Source organism: Syzygium oleosum, unplaced genomic scaffold (assembly GCF_021117445.2).
Source record: "Syzygium oleosum isolate NSW1041296 unplaced genomic scaffold, Sole_v2.1 Sole_v2.09, whole genome shotgun sequence".
NCBI lineage: Eukaryota > Viridiplantae > Streptophyta > Magnoliopsida > Myrtales > Myrtaceae > Syzygium > Syzygium oleosum.
In genome coordinates this window covers 12,162,259-12,179,079 of record NW_026607493.1, presented here as the reverse complement: position 1 = coordinate 12,179,079, position 16,821 = coordinate 12,162,259, and the positions used below count along the sequence as shown (strand labels likewise).

The following is a 16,821-nucleotide window of genomic DNA, read 5'->3' as shown; positions in this document are numbered from 1 at the left end:
ACCTTGTAGACAGCTTCACCAAACCTTCGTGTCAAAGGCAACATATGTATCTACTAAGCAAGCTTGGTGTCCTCGATGTGTACAGGCCACCAACTTAAGGGGGAGTGTTAAAGATACCGTTGCCTCGTAATTGATACGATGAAGATATTGAAGATATTGTTGATAACATAAATTGATACGATTGTCCTTAATTGATTTATTGGGATATTGTATATCAGGAAATTGATTTTTTTGTACATTTCTTCCCTAGATTAATTAAGCCCTTTGTAATATAAATAGGGATGTATTCGTACATTTTCGATATGAGACAGCAATATACACTTTTTTATCCCAGGTTTTCCTCCACCTAGCTTTCCATCAAGTCATATTCTTACATGCACATATATAAACTTACATGTACGTCAAAAACTAAATGCTTGCCATGCACAACTTGTGTTGCAGAAAAGAGAAAGGAGTCACATATTAGTAATTACGATGATGCTTAGAGGAGCAGCAAAGACCGCAATGGAGAACGCAATGCATATCCACCCAAGAAGTTGGATCCTCGTCGATCCCTTTGCCAAGAAGTAAAAGAGAAGGAGAATGGAACAATACCCTCCAAAATTCGGCAGGATCAGCAGCCTCAGTGTCAGCATCTGCATCCAGTCTGCAACAATTAAACTACTTCTAACTCTGTTCCTCGCGAACAACTTTGTACGTAGAATACCCTGGCTTGTTTAGAAGCATAAGCAAGGTAGAGAGCGATGTAGATGGCCTCTATGACACATCCGACCGAGATGACCGTGATGAGTAGGAAAGCGTTGGACTCGGACTTGAGGGATGCGTAGTATAGCCAAAGCATGGCGCTAAACAAAGAAACCACGTATGGAACTGATTCAAACCCTTCAGTTGACCTCCTTCCTGCATACCCTAAAAACATGTCGGCCTGCCAAAAAAAAGTTAAATTAAGTCCTAAACCTTATACTGTCAGCGTGCACGGAGCGAGAAAGAGTTAACTAACACTGGGGCCAAAACGATCACGATGGATAGGATATTAGCAACGACAAGAATCATCCAAAGGTTGACAAACGCGTGAAAACGAAGTCATTGGTTGGAGTTCGATAGTAACTAGAAAACAGTCAGATAATATGTGTAAAGTACCTAGAACTCGAAAAGTGAGTATTCATGGATTCTCAGCCATGAAGATGGCCATCGTCCCACTCTCTTCCTCTCAGAACCACTGAAGATATTCAAATGGAAGATTTCGAAGCTGAATACGACCAAAGCTATGCTGTGCAAACTATACTCACGTTGGCGTCGCAATTTAGAGAGAGGAGATGAAGACAAAAAGTAATGCTAGAGTATAGAATGATTTATGATGGTGGTCAATTAAGTGATGTCATAATTTGTAATCGGATATTTAAATAAGAGGACTCATATTTTAGTATTTGATAGGAACTTCTCCCTTCGTTTAGGCTCTGTTTGTTTCACAGAAAATATTTTCCGGGAATCCATTTTTCGGACTTTCACTCGTTTGGTTCGCCGAAAATGATTAGCCAACCGAAAACACTTTTCAATCAAGGAAAATATTCATGTATAAAATTAGGAAAATGAATTTCTTAATCTAAGAAAATGAAAATACTTTTCAGAATTACTCATCTTGAATTTGTTAATATTTTATTTTATTCTTTTCTTTTATTTCTTTTTTCTTTTTCTTTTTCTTTTTCCTTCTTCCTCCCTCCGCTTCAGCGACCGGCCACAAGCATGGGTTGGCGAAACAAACGCATTTTGAAATCATTTTCCATATGAGATCCAAACACCATAAAACTTTTTCAATTACATATCACTAAATAAATGAAAATTAACCATTTTTCTGGAAAATGATTTTCCGGAAAACATTTGCCAAGAAATATTACGTTTTTCGTTAAACAAACGCACCCTTAGAGGGCTTTGGAAATGCAATTGCATTTTGTCCAAAGTTGAGCAAAAACGATCCGAAGAATTTTAGAGCCCCAAAGCCCCATTTGGAATGTTGGACTAAATGGGACCAATATCTCTCTTGGGTTAGGGGAGGTACAAATCCTAGTATAAAAGCACAGTTCGCTTTTTTTTTTTGTGTTTGGGGGGGGGGGGGGATCAGAAGTAGGGGTGTCAATGGATCGGATCGTGTCGGGCTTTCATGATACCCGACCCGACCCCAAAACAATAGGGTTGCGCTTGACCCGCCCAGACTCGGCCCAAGACCCTGTTCAACATACACCCCAAGGGCCGGGTCGGGCCGGTCAGGGCCGGGTCGGGTTTCAGATTTTTTTTTTCTCTTCAAACACAATGACACACCTTTCTCCCACTCTCTCTCCTCCTCCTCTTCGTCTTCTTCACCGTTTCTCTCTCTCTAGTTGCAGACAATTTGTAGAGACCAGAGAGAGAGAGAGATGAATTTGATACAGAGGGACAACAATCTATGAAACATTCTTCCGACACCCACCGATGAGAATCTCCTGTAAGCATCAGACTTGCAGCACAGAGCGATCTAAACCCAATCCCATCCTCAAGTAAGCTCTCAGTCCCCTAAGAGATCGACTAAATCGACGAGCTTTGATCGATTTACATCATAAGCAAGACCTCCTCCAGCGTGTCCATCATCTCCAGCGGCCCCTTGTAAGAGCTCTGCACCTCGTTCTCCTCCTTGTCCTCCTCCTCCTCCCCCCGACGAGCGGTTCCCGGTGTCGTCGTTGTCCTTCCCGATCGAGGACAACCCCGCCAACGATGAGCCGCTTCACGTCGGCGCCGCCGCGCCCCCCTCGCCGCCGGAGGAGTCAAGCTCCGGCAGATCGAAGGCCGAGGGCCGGGCGGCACCGATCGAGAACGCGGGGGGCTCGACCTCTACCCCGCGGCCGCCGTGCAGTGCGACCGACATAGCTGCCGCGATTCGTCTTCTTCACCATTTCTCTCTCTCTAGTTGCAGACAATTCGCAGAGACGAGAGAGAGAGAGAGAGAGAGAGAGAGAGAGAGAGAGAGAGAGATGAATTCGGGAGGACATGACCCTGTCGGCGGAAGCGGAGAGATCTGAGCAAGCGAGCGAACGAGCGAGCTCCGGCGAGACGGCGATGGAGGCGTTCGATTTCGTCGCCGATAGACCTAGGGTTTTTTCATCCCGCTCTGCGCGTAGAGAGGGGAGAGAGAATGGGAGAGAGACTGAGAGAGGGAGATGGCTCAGATGGGTCGGCCCAGAGTGTCAATGGGTCGGCCCGATTTTACCCCCAATCCTGTGATACCCCAAATTTTAGGGCCAGGTTGAGGCCCGACCCCAAAATACCCCAAATTTTAGGGTCGAGTCGGGCCGGGGCGGTCCGGGCCGGGCCAGCCCGGGTTTTGTTGACACCCCTAGTCAGAAGCACAGTTCACTTTCCAAGGTAAAAAAAAAAAGGGTGATTTAGATCAATACACGCTCAAGTTACTGTTTGAGAGTTACCCCACAATCAATGATCTTAAGAATTGCGCAGTTCAAAGACTGATTGTTTAATTGTGATTCACACGTCTCACTGACCATTTGATTAGAAGGAATTCAACTTCGTGCAAACTAAATTGTCCCAGTCACTAAATTATATAAAATTAATCAATCGGGAAAACTCAGAAGAAAGAGGAGAAGAAAATCGCAACATACCGGATTGTAGGACAGTGTAACGTCTCACGCAAATGGAGCTCTTACTCGAGTTTTAATTATGTCAAAGAAAGGTTTGTTTGTTTAGGAGAATGAATGAAATAATAAGAGTGCACGGGCAATGGTTAAGTTGATCGATAACGTTTCGTATACGAGCACGAGGGCCAATTACATGTGACGAATGGTTAGCAATCTGATGATATATTTTCAATACAATTTACCTTGTTACTGGTTAAGTTCCCAAACTCAATTCGCCGTTTAATTTGTGAAGTGCATGTTAATCATACGCATGATATTGAATAATTATATTGTATCAAACACTTCAAATGCAAACAAAGATGAACAATTGTTAATATCCAGAGTCATTTCCAAATCCTAACAATATTTCAATATTTAAGTATCCCTTTCCATGCGGTAAGTAATTTTCCGGTTTGATAGTATCCGGAACCGAGCATACAAATTATTGTATGCAATAAATTTAAGAAAACGTGCTTAAAGAGAATGACAAATCTACATGAATTCTAAAGATTGAAAATAACATTAAACAATTTTTTTCTCAGAAAACTCTATAATTAAGAAAAAAGAAAAGGCGAAAATTTATGAAAACATCTATGAACATGAACATTATAAAGTATAGCTCGTAGTTTTGTTGATAAAAGTGGTTAAATTGTTAATCCAAAGAAGAAATAAACCAAAAGAAAAGATTAGATGGATTGTGAATACAAAATGAAGAAAATAACACAATGAGAGCTCGGGCGAGCGACAAGCGTTCACCCCCAATACCCTCCTCTCATATATTCTTATAGATTTCGTTCAAATTGAAGAATAATTCAAAACGTGCTGCAATCATACGTAATTACATAATTAGCTATTCCAGCTTACCTACAACTCGGTATTAAGGGTCGAGTAGAGACATGTCGATGATTGACACGGGGAGAGATAATGAAGATAGATTAATATAACCTAAAACTATAGATAAGAAGAAGATGGAAGCCATCCAAACGCCAGATATAATTGAGAATTTAATTGAACGGTATGGTGTAGACTGAGGTGGCACCTAGATTGATCTATATGTGAATTAATTAAGCAAATGGATAGGGGCGGTGACGGCGATTGAATTCAAAGTGCGATCATGCTAGTGATTGTCGTGGGCTATCCTTGACCTTTGGCAATTAACAATCACTTTTGTGTTGCTGGGATCGAGGAAGCTCTCCTCCAACCCCGCGATCCCAAGTATGGAATTTGGCCAAAATTCACGGATCGACCATGATCTAGATAATGTCTTGATATATATTTGCTTTCTCCCACGCCACCATGTTTTGGAGCTGACCATGATAAACATATTGAAATTGCTCTGGTGGACGGTCCACTCAAAGGGTCGATCACAGATCTTGAGACACGTAGACACGGTCCTTGGCTGGCTACTATTATAGGGTCGTTGAAAACGAGAGAAGAGAGTACACACAAGTCATTCTAAGAATGACGTGCGTGTACCCAAGTACATTGAATTTATAATAATAATGTTCAATCCAGATCCTTTGGCCCTCGATTCTAAGTAATACAAAAGCTTATCTTCAGGTGGTTTGACTTGGACAAAGTCGTCTCAATTGGGAGTTTTAGTCCAAATTGTCCGAATAATGAACGTGATGATGGCTCCTAATCTTCATATTAAACCGGTTTGGTGGAACTACTCAGCCGTCTTCGAGGAGGTACGGGGAGATAATTAAAAGATCCTATTTGGTCACATGAGAAACGAGACACGTAGAAGCAGATCGAGGAGATTCAAGATGATGTGGAGCTGCTGGTCTGATCGGAACCCGATTTATCACCATTTAAATGTAGTTTACTTCTCCTACTTTGTCTTGTCTTACCATGACTCACAAGTTGCTTGCTTGCATGAGTTAGCCTTTGCTAGCCGTGAATTGTCGAAGGACGAATCCTTTCACTTTCTTCCTTATCCTTCTGATTCCCTTTTGTATACGTTCTACACGTCACGCGTGGGCTCGAATTGATACATATGTATGCGTGTGGTAGGCACGGAAAAAGGGAACATGGAAAATCAGATTTGAAAAATTCTAATGAAAAGAGCTGATGGTCAGTGAAATTGACCCCGGCTTTTCTTACTGAACGATGCAACGACACATTTGGGATGAGGATTTATTAAACAAACTTTCCATTCGACTTGTCGAAATACACTTAAGTTGTAGGTAAAAGTTACAAGTATCTTTGAGGGAACGCGATGTAGTCTCTGTCATTACATTTGATATTTAAACTTGAAATTCATTCAATTTCCATGAATTCCCTTTTTTGTGACATACGTGACTTGTAATGTCGCGAAACTGTGACGTGAAATTACGTTTGGGTTAATTAGGAAAGTATGCTTGTTTTTGGTCGGGCTTGGGGGTTCGGGGGAAAGAGAGAGGAGCCAAAGGAAAGGTGAAAGACCCCCCCGTAACATCGGGTTAGTGTAAGCTGAAGAGCGGACACCCGCGCAATCTAACCCCATAGAGGGTCCTACTTAAGGCCTTTTCCTTTATTTTGTGTATAATTTGGGGCTAAAATAATGTTGTCCTGAATGATATTAATTATGGAGCAGAAATCCAGGGACGGAGCCCTGGTCCCAGCGTGTCTCCCTCCCTTCACCTGCCAGTCAAACCGCTGGCAAGCGGCAGGAGGAGCTGCGATGCCGCATCACAGTCCCGTGACAAATCAAAATCCTCTCTCTTGGGCTCGTGAAACGAGTCGGAAAACTTCTTCACCATGGGTCCACCTCCTCTCCCATTGAAATGTCCCTCTCTCTCTCCTGTCCCTTCAATGGGCTCGTGAAAATGCTAGAAGCAGCAAAAAGTGGCAGCGTGCACGCGCTCGGATTCTCCCTTGCTGGCTCACAAATGGCTTCCGCTTTATAGCCCCCCTCGCGACACGACGCCCATTTTAGTTGCTTGGGGATGGATGCCATTGCCATTTGCCAGAGCACCCCCCATCACGTGCTCCATCGTTGCGATCCTCTTTGTACACTTACAGAGCACACCCCGTGATGTGCAGCCTTGCATCCATCCGTCACAAAGTTACTAGTTTCGCATCATGGGCCACGCACCGTTTGAACCAATAACTATGCACGAGGCACGTATTAATATTCAATGCATATTGCCATCTCTTTTAATATGGCGTTTGGATAGATTTCGTGACGTGGCAATGGCGATGGCTTTTGAGAATGCATTTCATGTTTGAGGAGGATCCTGAGCGAGGAAAAGGAGAGTGGGGAAAAGTAACCCCGGTTAGGAGTCCCAACCACACTCCGACTTGCCTGTCGCTCCCACGACAAAACGAACGGGGGGACCCACCCGAATTCCCCCCACATTATATCTTGTTATTATTATCGTTGCGTGCCCCTTGGCCAACCACACCCCGACATGCGCACAACAACAAACAGCGCCCCGAAAGCAACCTACGGCTTCCACCGCCTGCAGCCGGTCTCATAAAGCACTCCAACCGGCGAAGGCCGGTCAGCGGGAGGGTGGTTGAGAATTGACCGCGGTTGAATAATTGCGTCCCCCTTCCCCACCGCCCCCTCGAGTCATCTGCAACTCAGAGAGAGAGAGAGAGAGAGAGAGAGAGCGAGTTGGATCGATTCTTCTAGTAGTGGCATCTGCAACTGCAAGCAACCTGCAGCAAAAAGCACACGCGAGACCATCGATTCCCATATTCTCGAGGAACGAATCGCCGGCGATTTCGCGGTCTCGTCTGCGTTGTCTCCTCTTCCTTTTGATGCGGGTTGGTTCCCTGATTCAGAGGACGACCACCACCACCACCACCACGGGCTCCGAGCACAAGCCCTTCCGTCCTGATACCCTCCCTGTCCCACCTCGATTTCTCTCCCTTTTCGCTTAGTGGGACTGCGCTGCTTCTCCTTCGACCTCGTCGTGAAGAACCGGAGCGGCCTCGGTTCATGGACTGACCGAGCGGGCCGAGTGAAGAGCTCAGGGGGGGTTGTGTGTGTCTTTTGCCGTTTTGTCTGACTATCGTTTTGGCGGGAGACCAGAGATCTGTGCCGCGACCGGAGAGAAATGGCGTCCGGGAACGCCAGGGTAGAGGGCCGAGCTGGTAATTCCTGCTTTCTTTTGTCCGGCGAGGTCGAGGTGTGCTGCTTGAGATCTGTGAACTGATTGTGAAGTTGCGTGTTTTTTTTGCACTTTGGCAGATGCTGAAACCGCGCTCTACAACGAGCTCTGGCAAGCCTGCGCTGGTCCTCTCGTCGCCGTCCCTCGTCAAGGCGAGCGTGTTTTCTATTTTCCCCAGGGCCACATCGAGCAGGTCAATCACCTCCCTCTGTGTGTGTGTGTGTGTGTGTGTGTGTGTGTGTGTGTGTGTGTGGAGTCCAGAACACGGGTCTTTCTCTGATGATGAACCCCAAGTAGTGCTTGTTTATGACCAACTCAACTGATGTTACTTTTTTCGAGTTTGGTTTCAGGTCGAGGCCTCCATCAATCAGGTCGGGAACCAGCAGATGCCCCTCTATAACCTTCCCTCGAAGATCCTTTGTCGTGTCATCAACGTCCAATTGAAGGTTGGTATCAATCATCAGCCCCCCCTTTTCATTCATGTCCTGTTCCTGGCAAATATCCACTCAACTTTGACTTGATCGACTGCTTGCTTTCCGTTCGCTTACCTCATTCTCTTGGCTTTGCAGGCCGAGCCAGACACTGACGAGGTGTTTGCGCAAATGACCTTGCTTCCCGAGGCAAACGTAAGTGATGATCCATTGTATCGATGGATGGGCATTATTCTAGTATATTCGTCCTTATATTTGAGCTGACCTGCTTCTTCAATTTCAGCAAGATGAGAACTCCCCGGACAAAGAACCTCCTCCTCCGCCTCCTCCGAGATTCAAGGTGCATTCTTTCTGCAAGACCTTGACTGCCTCGGACACCAGCACTCACGGTGGATTCTCGGTGTTGAGACGTCATGCGGATGAATGCCTTCCACCCCTGGTGAGGATGTCGACCTGCTCATGATATGGAGAACCTGAACTTCTTTCCTTCCAAACAATCCGTGCACGCTCACTAATTTATTGCCTTTCGCCCTAACGTTCACAGGACATGTCCAAGCAACCTCCTACACAAGAACTAGTCGCCAAGGATTTGCATGGGAATGAATGGCATTTTCGGCATATATTCCGGGGTACAAATCGATGACTATGATTCTTGGCTATTAATAGCCCTAGCTGCTCGAAATTGTCTTTGACATGAATGCTAAGTTCCATATACATGGTATTTGGGCTAAAAATTCTCACCCCCTAATCAAATGTGCTGGGAAATTGTTCCGAGTTTGGGTTTATTATTGCATCAATATACCATAGCTTTTATCAGCCTTTAAACCAAATTTGTTGACCCTCTCATCATGGTTAACCCTATTAATCTGGTATGATATTGCCAGGCCAGCCGAAGAGGCACCTTTTGCAAAGTGGTTGGAGTGTTTTTGTGAGCTCCAAAAGACTTGTTGCCGGGGATGCATTTATATTCCTAAGGTGGCTGTATTGTCTTCAGAATTATTTTTCTATGGTTTTTTTTTTGGTCGAAATTTTTCTATGGTTTTTGTGGCATCAAAACCCAGGCATCACTGATGTATGTAATACAGGGGCGAAAATGGGGAACTTCGTGTTGGTGTTAGACGAGCTATGAGACAGCAAGCCAACATTTCACCATCAGTCATATCTAGTCACAGCATGCATCTTGGTGTCCTTGCTACTGCATGGCATGCCATTTCTACAGGAACTATGTTCACTGTTTACTACAAACCTAGGTCAGTACTTTGCATCGGATACTTGTATGTACATATGGTCAAGAAGAAAGTTTTCGGTTTCCATTTAGAATTTGTGATTTGAATTTTTTTTAAGCCAAATATAACTTTGTACTTCATAGTTTGTTCTAGATGCAGATATTAACTGGTCAGTTCGAACATTATGCTTTATGCTTCAATTCATGGAGGTGCTTGCTTAACCAGCTTTGCAATTTTGACTCTAGCATAGGTTTGGGATTCTCTTGTCGTATGCTTCTTTAAAGAGTCTATGGGCTTCATATTTATATATAGAAATGAGGTGTGATCGTACCAGAGGATAGTCCTGGTATCTTATGCATGCGGTTGACCAACTTTGTTAACCTATGCCCGTCACTCCCCTTAAAATAAGGGGGAAAAAGAGTATCAGGTGATGCACTGACATATGATACCCAAATCTCCTACTTCTGTTGTCCCTTGTGGAGGAGGGAGACGGAAAATATTTTCTCCTACCTTGTATAGGGTGAGATGGAAAGAAATTGCTTCTTTAACAGTTTTGTGAGATAACTGTGTTTGCTTTGACATTTTTTTTTCCAATTTTTGACATATTTGAACACACTGTAATGTAGTTGACAGTCTGCTCTAGAATATGTATGGCCCTGTGGTTGACATTTTTTTAATATACTTAGATATGCAATTGCCCTCGTTAATGGTTTTGCTATAGCAAAGTCTAGCAACAAATATGGCTTTTACATGGTTGGACCAGTCACGTTCAATTTAGATTTTTCAGTAGTCTACAAATTATTGACCCTTTTCTTTATTGAATGGAGCAAGCAAAATTGTCAAGTTGCTTAAGTTTATTGTTGTTATGTTGTTTTAACCAAATGTTTTGTGACAAATATGTTGTCTTAGGATAAGCCCTGCTGAGTTCATCATCCCTTATGATCAGTACATGGAGTCTCTCAAGAAGAATTACTTTATTGGAATGAGATTCAAAATGAGATTTGAAGGGGAAGAAGCTCCGGAGCAGAGGTATAGAACTTGTTTCCAAATGAGATCTTAAGTATTCTCTTCAATGTTGTGGCTATATTTAAGAACGACAATATGTGGATTCAGCTTTCAAGGCCAAAAGTACCAGTGTCACTGCATGAATACGATATCTGCTTGTCTCGATGAATAGGGATAAAATCTAATCTCTCTCTCCCTCCCACCCCACACACCATCAATGCCTGAGATTCTGCTCCTTATTCGGTATCTGTTACTTCTTGTATTTGTATTCTCTGGTTGACATTAGGACCTTACATGGCTAGCAGTGAGGATTTTGTGTGTCTAATGGTCTCAGAATTTACTAAAGCAAGATGAGTCGGTTGATATTGTTAATGTGCGTGACTTATTAAGTTGTTGAATGGTTGATTTTAAGATTTCTCTTTCTTGGGCATTTCAAAATCACATAGGTTTACTGGAACAATAGTCGGCATTGAAGATGCTGACCCAAAAGGGTGGCAAGATTCAAAATGGAGAAATCTCAAGGTAGTATTTTGATCCCTGGCCTATATGGTGTTGCTGGCATGGTTCCCATTTAAAATCCATGCGATTTTTTCAGGTGAGATGGGATGAGAATTCTGCCATACCTCGTCCGGATAGAGTATCACCTTGGAATATAGAACCTGCTCTGGCTCCTCTTGCACTAAACCCTCTTCCAGTTTCCAGGCCTAAAAGGCCTAGGTCAAGCATTTTGCCCTCGTCTCCTGAATCTTCTGTTCTTACTAGGGAAGGTACAGCTTTTATTGCTCTTGTTCGTGTAATGTCCATAAATTTCTAGGTTCAGGGCCTGTTGACTGACTTTGTTCAGGTTATATATGTAAAGTAGCTGCAGACCCTTTATCTTCAAATGGGCATTCGAGGGTCTTGCAAGGTCCAGAATCGTCGACCTTGAGAGGAATTGCCACCGATAATGATTTTGATGCTGTGGAGAAGTCTGTAATGTTTCCATCTTCAATGGAGGAAGAAAAGATTGATATGCTTTCTTCTTCTAAAAGACATGGGCTTGAGAGCTGGATGACTTCAGGCAGGAGGGGGCCAACCTGCGCTGATTTACTATCAGGTTTCGGTGGAGATACTGATGTCTCCCGTGGGTTCAGCTTGTCCTCTGAACAATCTTCTGCAGCTAATCCAGCGAGGAAACATTTAGTTGATCAGGAAAGGAAATTTCATATAATCGGGAATTCTTGGTCCATGATACCTTCTAGTCTATCGCTTTACTTGTCAGAATCTAATAGGAACACTTCTTTACATGGAAATGATATGCACTCTCCACGAGGTATTGGTAAATATAGCGGGTTGAATGAATATCCGGTTGTTCATGGCCAGAGAGTTGAGCAGCCACATCAGAACTGGGTGATGCGTCCACCCACCTCACCTCATTTTAATTTTCCTCATGCAAGTGAGTCAATCTCGAAGTCTCCCTTGGCGCAACAGCATCAAGCCATAAAAGCAAAGGAAGGCAACTGCAAGCTCTTTGGAATTCCTCTGGTCAGCAATCCTGTTTTGCCTAAGTCTGCTGTCATGACAAATGTGTTAATGGACGATAGGCATTCCCCGTCGTGTCAAGCTCATGGGTTTCCACTGGATCAGCCAACAGAGCCACTAAATGGGGCAAACGGTGGAGATGATCTGGTTGCCAATGAGCTGGAGAAGGAGAAGCTGTTCCAGAATAGTCAACCACATAACAGAGATGTCCAACATAGGGTTCAGGGTAGCTCAACTAGAAGTTGTACCAAGGTTATCATTTTTCTCCAATGATTTTTCCAAGCAAGGTGACTTCTTTGAGTTCTCTTATATTAATGAAGTATTTATTCAGGTTCACAAGCAGGGGATTGCACTTGGTAGATCTGTGGACCTAGCCAAGTTCAACAATTATGATGAACTGATGGCCGAATTAGATCGATTATTTGAATTTGGTGGGGAGTTGATGAATCCGAGAAGCAACTGGCTAATTGTATATACTGATGACGAGGATGACATGATGCTTGTTGGGGATGACCCGTGGCAGTGAGTGTTTATGTTGAATAATGTTTTGGATTATGTTTCGCGGCCTTCAATTTTGATGGCAATCTGCTTGATGCCATTGTTCTTTTAACTGACCAGTTTTATTTTGTTGTTTCAGGGAATTTTGTGGCATTGTCCGAAAGATGTTTATTTATTCTAGAGAGGAGGTTCAAAAGATGAGGCCAGGGACTATTAGTTCAAGGGATGAGGACAATTTGATGGTCGATAAAGGGTCGGTCTCAAAGAAAATGACTTCGGACACGCTGCCTTCGGCGTCTGTCCCAAAAAATTGTTAAAACATATCTCACGTCTGTAAGTTAACGATCTCTTTGTATGCTTGAGCTAATTAGCTTGTGAAAGAATCCATGCCAGATTATAAAATTCTCCTCTTGCTGTCTGAACTAGACAAATCATTTTGAATGTCTTATGTGGCTTTTCTTTCTTTTTAATGCCTTCCATGTGATGTTTAGACGTCTGGCATTATATAAGATATGATTTTCTTTGTTTGTCAGGTCTTTTAAAGTCACTGAAGGAGCCTAATTCAGCTGGTATGTGATAAGGAATTTTGTCTCTCCTTTATTTGATGAGGTTTTGTAAAATCAGTAAGGCATTGAATCTGAAGTATTCCATTCTCCAGTTTTGGATAAATGGACTTATTATTGTATGGTTCTTCTCTCTATTGTACATGAAATTGAATGCGTGTATTCTGTTAGGAGAGCTTCAAAAACGAATCAGCTTCACTTTGTACGGAGCTGTTGTTGCTACCTCTTCATGATGGATGAAAATGAATGCATCATCCAGTGACATATTTGTAGGTGGATGTATCTTTTTCAGCAATGATAAGTGGAACGGTATGATGTGCTCCTTAATCTGACATCCAATTTCAGTGTCAAAAGAGTAAGCTCATTGGTATCTGCGACGGGATGGTAAACCCATGTATAAACTGTGTGGTATGCCTAAAGTATTCCGCCTGTTTGCCTATTGGTTAATTAGGTCCAACTTCATCCATATGGTATCTGCTTTATGGTCATATAAATAGGGGATTCCTGTTAAATCATTTTGTTCAAATTTATGGGATCTTGACTGTTCTAGTCTTTTGCATGGATTTTTCAGAGTGGATATGTGTTAATTCCCGAGGCATTAATTTGGGTTTCCAGTTCCTTTTGTGGAATTTTTTTCTCCAACCTGCTTGCTGGGGGAATAAATGTTATACGTATGTGACTAGTTTATCAGTTGCTGAGATAGCATCTCCTTCTGTGTGGTTACAGATCCCTGATGCTGAAATTCATTGCTGTCCACGGGGACTACACATAATCTTCGTCTATATCCTCTGTGCTTCAGTGACCATTTTCTGCCCCCACAAAGCCGTGTTTGTATCATCAATGGAATCCTCAGATTTGGCTTCAAGATGCATGGGTATGTGCTTGTATGAGATCTTATTTTGTCTGTATTTTGGACTCTTTTATTTGATTGGCTGTTTGTATTGTGGCCTGATATGTCTTCCGCATATGTGTTTGGCTAATGAGAATTCCTTTCTTATAGCTTCCTGAGGAGGTCAGAGAGCTTGAGAGAGAAGTACGGCAGATTGAAAAGGAGAAAAATGAGGCTGTTCGTACTTGGCATTTTTGAGAAGGTATGGAACTCTTCTTTGCTCGCCTTGGAATTAATTGCAAGTTGGATTGTTATGCATGTCATATTTCATGGAGAGAATCAATGCGATCCTTTTCTTGTTTGAGGCTTACTGTCCTGCACTTGATTCAAATCTGTTTGTCCATTGATTCTTGCATCTAGATGGTTTTACAATGTTAGTTTGCATTTGGAGCATATCAGTGATTTTAGAGATGATGTCACGAGTGGTTTCTCTACTTTTGCTCGAAATTCAAAACCATCCATGTTACCTCTTTTTTCCCCAAATTCATCACTGTACTTTTTGAGAAGTTGCCCCATTCGTTCTTCGGTTAATAACTTAATTTTTTCGGAGTGATTGTTTTTGACATGGTCCATCGGAAAGTTGAGTTAGCAACCACAAAAGTTGATGTGTATTAAATGAGTAGAAAAAATTTAAATAAATTAAAACACATAAAATTGCAAAATAATAGGCCAAATAGGAAAATAAAAATATCCTATACCAAGCCGACGCTTGCTGCCATCTCGTGATGCCACCTTGAGCCCAATCGTCCATGGTCGCGAGACGTTGAAGCTCGAGTGGCCACAAGACTCCGGACCGAGCATCAAGTAGCCATGACTGCGAGCTCGAGCTCTGTGGCTATGGCGGCCATGGATTGAGCATTAATTGCCACGATACTTCGATCTAGCAGCCATGGGTGCCACGAGCTTGAAGTTCGAGCGCCCACGAGCGAGCTGGAGCTCGAGATATGGTGGGTTGATCATCCATTGCCACGACACTCTGGATCTAGCGCCTACGGCCACAAAACTCGAAACTTAGGTGACCGTGGTAGCGAGCTTGAGGCTGCGAACAATAAGAGATTGAGCTTATGTGAAGGTCAGCTAGGGGTTTTGAAGTTGAAGATGTCTTTTAGAAGTGAAAAGGAAGAACTCCATTGATTTTTGCCAAAAAGGTTCGAGTTTCTGCAGATGTTGATGGAAGGTGAGGGAGAGAGAGAGAGAGAGAGTGATGCAAAATTGAAAGTCCACATGTACACTCCACATCACCTTTTTTTCCAAACAAGTTTTCATGTCTTATTTTTTGTGGACCATTTTGAACCAAAAAAAAGCAGATGGACGGTTTTAAATTTTGAGCAAAAGTAGAGAGACTATTGGTGACATTATCCTGCTATTTTGTCTTTCACATTTCTTATTTTTTGTGTAACTGAGAATCTGTGCATGTATGAATGTTGAATAGGCCGGGGGAGCTGAAATGGATCAATGTTGAATAGGCCAGGGGAGTTGAAATGGATCACTACTGGGGGAGCTTCTGCAGCGAATGGACTTCACTTTTGATAAGAGTAGTTGTTGCCTACCTCTTCATGGTGATTGGGTGCCACTTAAGCACGTCATCCACTTCTTGAGGAGGATATTAGCTTGATGCAGTGAGTTTTGGCTGTTGCTAATGTACTTGTGGTGGATGAATGATGATATTTGGATCACTGACATTGCGAATTCAATGAGGATGGATGGAGAGGACGGCAAATCAATTTTTGCTTATGGGATTTTTGACGAGGAAGGTGGTGCAGGAGGTGAGCAAGAGTCAAAGCAAGAGAGAGCCATGCTATGCTGTGAGTTTTTCTTTTTTATCTCTAAGGAGAGAGAGCCATGCTATGCTGTGAGTCAAAGCAAGAGAGAGCCCTTCTGTTTGGGTTTTTTTCTTTCCGGTGTTCCAGTCAGTTTCTCACAGGCTCAATCTTCGTAAAAGCCCCCCCGGTATTTCTCGGCCTCAGATAATTTCAGATATTAGGTGGTTGGCCAAGTGTAGGAAAAGAGACAGAAAAAGGATTATCACTGCTCAACCCTATTTTGTATATGTGGCTTCTTTGAGCGTGTGAACCTATATGGAAAAAATGGGTCTCCTTCTGTACTTTTATGGCATGACAATGAGGAAAGGGAACTTTTGTTCTTCTGACATACACAGAGAACAGGTTATAACGGATCGATCTTTTAGATGATTTCTTTCTTTGTAGTATTTTGAATGTCAACGGAAGGAAGAACGATTCGAGGTCATGAAAGCATGGGTTCATTTTCGAGTGAAGATGCCACGTTGCAAATTAAATCTCGTCATCTCAAAATGTATTCCGGAACTTTCAAGGCGTTTTACACGTGATTTGAGAGTCTTAGAGTTTTGCACATTTGAGCACGTGGAACACAAGTGCCAATTGGGGACAACTCTTCCCGATGTGGAGCAGCATCTCGTTGATCGAATGAATTTCTATCTACCTTTAAAAGAGTGTCTCGTAGACAATAATAGTTTGATGTTAGTGCTCATAACCAAAATCTGAAAGGAGCGCTTCTGTTGTCTGGGTAGGTGTGAGAATTAGGGATTTGGGGGTGAGAACATTAGCAAAACATAGTTTTGACTTACAGTTGCACTTAAAAAGGTGGGTGAAGTACACCTTAATTTCACTTCTGACACGAGATAATATATATCTATTACATATTATTTAATTTCTTTCGAAACGATGATAATAGAGAAGCCACTACTACCCCCATGCAGTGCAGTCGTGACTCATCATGACCCGTGCACGAAACCACTGCTCGAGCCGCATCAAAACTAACAATTCACCTCGCGCCACGTCGCCCATGCGAAAGCTCTCCTGTTTGGGCACACGAAATGAAATGGGTCGACCAAACATATCTGGGGGGCGTCGCTTTGGATGTGGTGGGGGGAATGGAATGGAATGGA

At 43.1% G+C, this 16,821-nt stretch overlaps 2 protein-coding genes across 16 annotated transcripts; one reads left to right on the top strand and one right to left on the bottom strand.

Moving 5' to 3' along the window:
- Positions 1–455: 455 nt before the first annotated feature.
- On the bottom strand, positions 456–919 carry LOC130138968 (bidirectional sugar transporter SWEET12-like). Its single transcript, XM_056314752.1, has 2 exons — positions 707–919; positions 456–635 (listed from the first exon to the last, which is right to left on the bottom strand). The coding sequence occupies exons 1-2, from the start codon at positions 917–919 to the stop codon at positions 456–458; spliced, it is 393 nt and encodes a 130-aa protein (XP_056170727.1).
- A 6,307-nt stretch (positions 920–7,226) lies between these two features.
- LOC115693104 (auxin response factor 2) lies at positions 7,227–16,046 on the top strand. Of its 15 annotated transcripts, none has more exons than XM_056314370.1 (19): positions 7,227–7,745; positions 7,843–7,955; positions 8,113–8,208; positions 8,332–8,388; positions 8,477–8,632; positions 8,738–8,822; positions 9,078–9,168; positions 9,279–9,443; positions 10,329–10,448; positions 10,871–10,946; positions 11,020–11,191; positions 11,269–12,197; positions 12,277–12,467; positions 12,583–12,776; positions 12,977–13,012; positions 13,280–13,315; positions 13,733–13,880; positions 14,007–14,097; positions 15,328–16,046. In XM_056314370.1, exons 1-14 carry the CDS (start codon positions 7,709–7,711, stop codon positions 12,758–12,760), a joined length of 2,466 nt encoding a protein of 821 aa, XP_056170345.1. In that variant the 5' UTR covers positions 7,227–7,708; the 3' UTR covers positions 12,761–12,776; positions 12,977–13,012; positions 13,280–13,315; positions 13,733–13,880; positions 14,007–14,097; positions 15,328–16,046. The 15 variants fall into 15 exon arrangements, with proteins under 15 accessions (XP_056170345.1, XP_056170347.1, XP_056170343.1 ...); XM_056314372.1 differs by having other exon boundaries at positions 13,280–13,361; XM_056314368.1 differs by having other exon boundaries at positions 13,266–13,315.
- The last annotated feature ends 775 nt before the right edge of the window (positions 16,047–16,821 follow it).

What these genes read in the sequence shown, in the direction of transcription:
- LOC115693104 (XM_056314373.1), top strand. Translation starts at nt 7,709, where the DNA reads ATGGCGTCCGGGAACGCCAGGGTAGAGGGCCGAGCTG. An exon ending in CAGGGTAGAGGGCCGAGCTG is followed by an intron (nt 7,746 to 7,842) that starts GTAATTCCTGCT and finishes GCACTTTGGCAG; the next exon opens with ATGCTGAAACCGCGCTCTAC. An exon ending in GTTGGGGATGACCCGTGGCA is followed by an intron (nt 12,468 to 12,582) that starts GTGAGTGTTTAT and finishes TTGTTGTTTCAG; the next exon opens with GGAATTTTGTGGCATTGTCC.
- LOC130138968 (XM_056314752.1), bottom strand. Translation starts at nt 919, where the DNA reads ATGTTTTTAGGGTATGCAGGAAGGAGGTCAACTGAAGGGTTTGAATCA. An exon ending in ATGCTTCTAAACAAGCCAGG is followed by an intron (nt 636 to 706) that starts GTATTCTACGTA and finishes GACTGGATGCAG; the next exon opens with ATGCTGACACTGAGGCTGCT.